The 3,309-nt window shown below is 52.2% G+C and overlaps 1 protein-coding gene across 1 annotated transcript in view; it reads left to right on the top strand.

The window, feature by feature from the left end:
- Positions 1–3,309, top strand: part of Atp2c2 (ATPase secretory pathway Ca2+ transporting 2) — a 59,155-nt gene that overhangs the window by 27,054 nt on the left and 28,792 nt on the right. Inside the window, exon 7 of the mRNA XM_005345755.2 lies at positions 2,739–2,847. Within this exon, the coding sequence (XP_005345812.1) occupies positions 2,739–2,847 (109 nt within the window). The remainder of the gene's footprint in view (positions 1–2,738; positions 2,848–3,309) is intronic.

Here is a 3,309-nt window from a genome sequence, read left to right on the forward strand (position 1 = left end):
TCCAACCAGACCATGCCTCCAATAAGACCACGCCTCCCCAACAAGACCACACATCCTCTGATAAGACCACACCTCCTCCAACCAGACCACGCCTCCTCCAACAAGACCACACCCCCTAGCCTTCCCAAGCATCTATAAACTGGGACCAAACGTTCAAACATATTAAGACTCTAGAGGCCATTCTCATTCAAATTCCCACAAGGGTGCTCCCTGGTTGGCTCAGCAGCTCTGGGTAGGTGACAACCTCTGCCAACCTTTGACAGCGTTTCAACCTAGTGCAATATGCAGCCATAGAAACTTCCAGAAGTCTCCTCTCACCCACCCTGCACAGTGTGGGGTCACTAGCCATGGATGCCTAACAAGAGCTCCAAGTGTGGCCTAGTGGGGGAGATGGAGTCCTCATTTTCTGACATTTTATTTGGGTTTATTAAAGTGGGCATATAGGCAAGACGGGACGCTTGGACAGAAAGGACTCTAAGTGCACAAGGGGCCAACTTCCGAACACTTTTTTACACTTACTTGTGTACATTTGTGTGAATGTAGCACGTCACAGTGTGTACAAGGTCAGAAGACAACTTCGGGGCGTCAGTTCTCTCCTGCCATGTGACTTCTAGGGGTCAAATGTATGTGGTCAGGTTTGACCCTGCTGAGCCATCTCCCAGCTGGCTCTGGGGCCAGCTTTTAAGGACATGGCGCAGAATTCACAAGCCACCTCTGGTCTGTGAAGAGGCACAGGAAAGCTTGCCTTTCCCCCTCCCACCAACCCAACTGAGGGCCCTGAATGTTGCAGAGTCCCCTCAGTGCCTGTGCCGCTCAAAATGAAGGCTAGAGTCCCCGCATGGCCTGAGACACGTTAGAGAACGCAGCTACTCAGCTCAGCTCTGGACCCTGCATGAAGTTTACAGGGACACCCATGACATGAGCTGGGGCTGTAGGTGGGAAGAAAGCCCCATGGGTCATGGGTCTGGCTGGTCTCCCAAGGTGCCAGCAGTTACAGGGTGAGAGAGACAGATGGAGAGATGGAGGAAGAGGACCACAGTCAGCTGGAGTGGGAGACACACACCCATAGGCAGGAGGAACATTCTAGAAGATGCAGGGAACTGTGACTATATCTGGGCTCACTGGTTGGAGAACGAGGCTGTCACCAACCCAGATAGGTGACATCAACAGCTGAGAAGCAGAAATGTGAACCACCTATGATGGTACCTGGACTTCAAGTTCAAATCCTGAGGCTTGGCTTTTCAGTCATGGGGCATGTTACTCCTGTCCCCAGAGGCCACTCCAGAGACAGTTTTCTTTTGGAAGCAGGGACACGGTGAGGTGCATAGCAGTGAGGTCATCCCTGTGGGAGGAGTGGGGAGGCTGCAGACCTCAGAGAGCTCAGGGTCCTTTGGTGAGTAGGGATGGGGTAGTGAGCTGAGAGACCGGGTAACTGGCAAGCAGCTGGTGCTCCCTAGATGACCACTGCCCCAAAACACATGCATCAACCAACAACAACCACAGCGGAATTGCAGTGATGGGGGAGGGACAAGGACAGCCCCAAACAGCCCATCAGACAGCCTTGATGTGATATTGGAGGAAGAGATGGCATTGGAGGAAGAGCCATGGAGCAGCAGGGTGTGCCTGGTGCTCTTGGCTACAAAGAATGGAAAACTTAATTGCTTAGGATACAAGGAAATGGCATTGTGTCGCAGCAAGAGATCAGAGTGAGGTTGATTGACACGGTGCCATGGGCTGGCTCTTGCTTCCTTGCCCTGCCATCATTGGGTTGTTGGCATTTCACTCTGATTGGCTTTCCTTGTGGTGCCAAGATGACTGCCGCAGCTCCAGGCATCACAGACACAAAACTGTATAGGTCTCACTGAAGAGACTGTGTGTGTACAGGGCAAGGTAGCCTTTCTCGCAAGTTCCAGGCAACATCTCACGTCTCATAAGCTGGAGCTCTGTGACACATTCATGTCTAAGCCTGGCAAGGATAGAACCGCTCTGATGATAACACCTAGTGGTCACTCACTAGCTAATTAAACAAGCATCTGTGGAGAAGGGTGAAGGCCTAAGCAGAATCACGTCCCCTGTCAGGATAACAGGGATACCTACCCTAACTGTCGAAGTCTATAAAGACTCTTAAGATCACAAAAGAGGTGTGTGCAAGACCTGAACGGAACCAGGAGTAGAGGGTCAGGTGGAAGATTTTTGTGGAGTTGCTTCCAAGGCCAAGAGAAGCCGCTAGAGCCTTTGGGGGGAATGAAGGGGCTGGTTTAGCTCTCCCTGGCTGCTGGGCAGTTGAACAGGAGGCCAGGGGGACTAGAAGAGGAGGCACTGCAGTAGGAACCTGTGCCCAGTCGATCATCCCAGGGCAGGTGGCTGTGCCTGAAGGAGGGCCAGGCTTCCCAGGCAATGCGGCTGCCCCCTGATGACGTCTTCCTCCCTGACTTCCAAGCCAGGGTGGTATGTTCTCTCACTGTCCTAGTGTGTTTTCCCAGGTGCCATTCAGAAGCCATAAAGCAGCTGGCCTCCATCAGCAGAGGCTTCTGGAGGCAGTAGCCTCATTTCTCAGGTGAGACCCAGAGTCTCTCAGGAGCCATCTGCCTTCCACAGTATCTTGAGATACGAGTTTAAAAAGCAGAACTGTAAACTCCCAAGAGTTTGCCGGCGATAGAAACCCCAAGTTGATCTCTAAATCCAGTTGTCAAAGGGAGTGAGGTGGGGCTCAACATTCTGCTGCTTCTCCCACACAGCCTGAGGGATGGCAAGCTCCAACACATGCTCGCCCGAGACCTGGTTCCAGGAGACATCGTGTTCCTGTCCATCGGAGACCGGATCCCTGCTGACATCCGACTCACAGAGGTGAGCAACATGTAACGGCCGGTCCTGATGAGCAGGCAGGTGGGGTATGAGCACAAGACCCCCCAAAGTTACTGTTCCCAAGTGGCTTACCTTCTAAGAACAGAGGTGCCCAGGCTGTGTGGCTTCCATTTCCATAGTTTGTAACCCACAGTCACCTGCAGCCCAAAAATATTAGTAATTTTTTCCCTCTTGAGGGAGAGTGAGAGAGACAGAGACAGAGAGAAATAGAGACAGAGAGAACATTTATTATAACCAATTCTTACAGTTGGGCACCCTCTGGGGAGCTGGGAACATGACCCCATGGCTGAGGGGGACCACCAGCAAAGGCCCAACACAAGTTGGTGGAACTTTGTGCATATGTGTTCAGTCTCGTGTGTGTGTGTGTGTGTGTGTGTGTGTGTGTGTGTGTGTGAGAGAGAGAGAGAGAGAGAGAGAGAGAGAGAGAGAGAGAGAGAGAGAGAG

This window comes from Microtus ochrogaster, chromosome 4 (assembly GCF_000317375.1).
Source record: "Microtus ochrogaster isolate Prairie Vole_2 chromosome 4, MicOch1.0, whole genome shotgun sequence".
NCBI classification, from domain to species: domain Eukaryota; kingdom Metazoa; phylum Chordata; class Mammalia; order Rodentia; family Cricetidae; genus Microtus; species Microtus ochrogaster.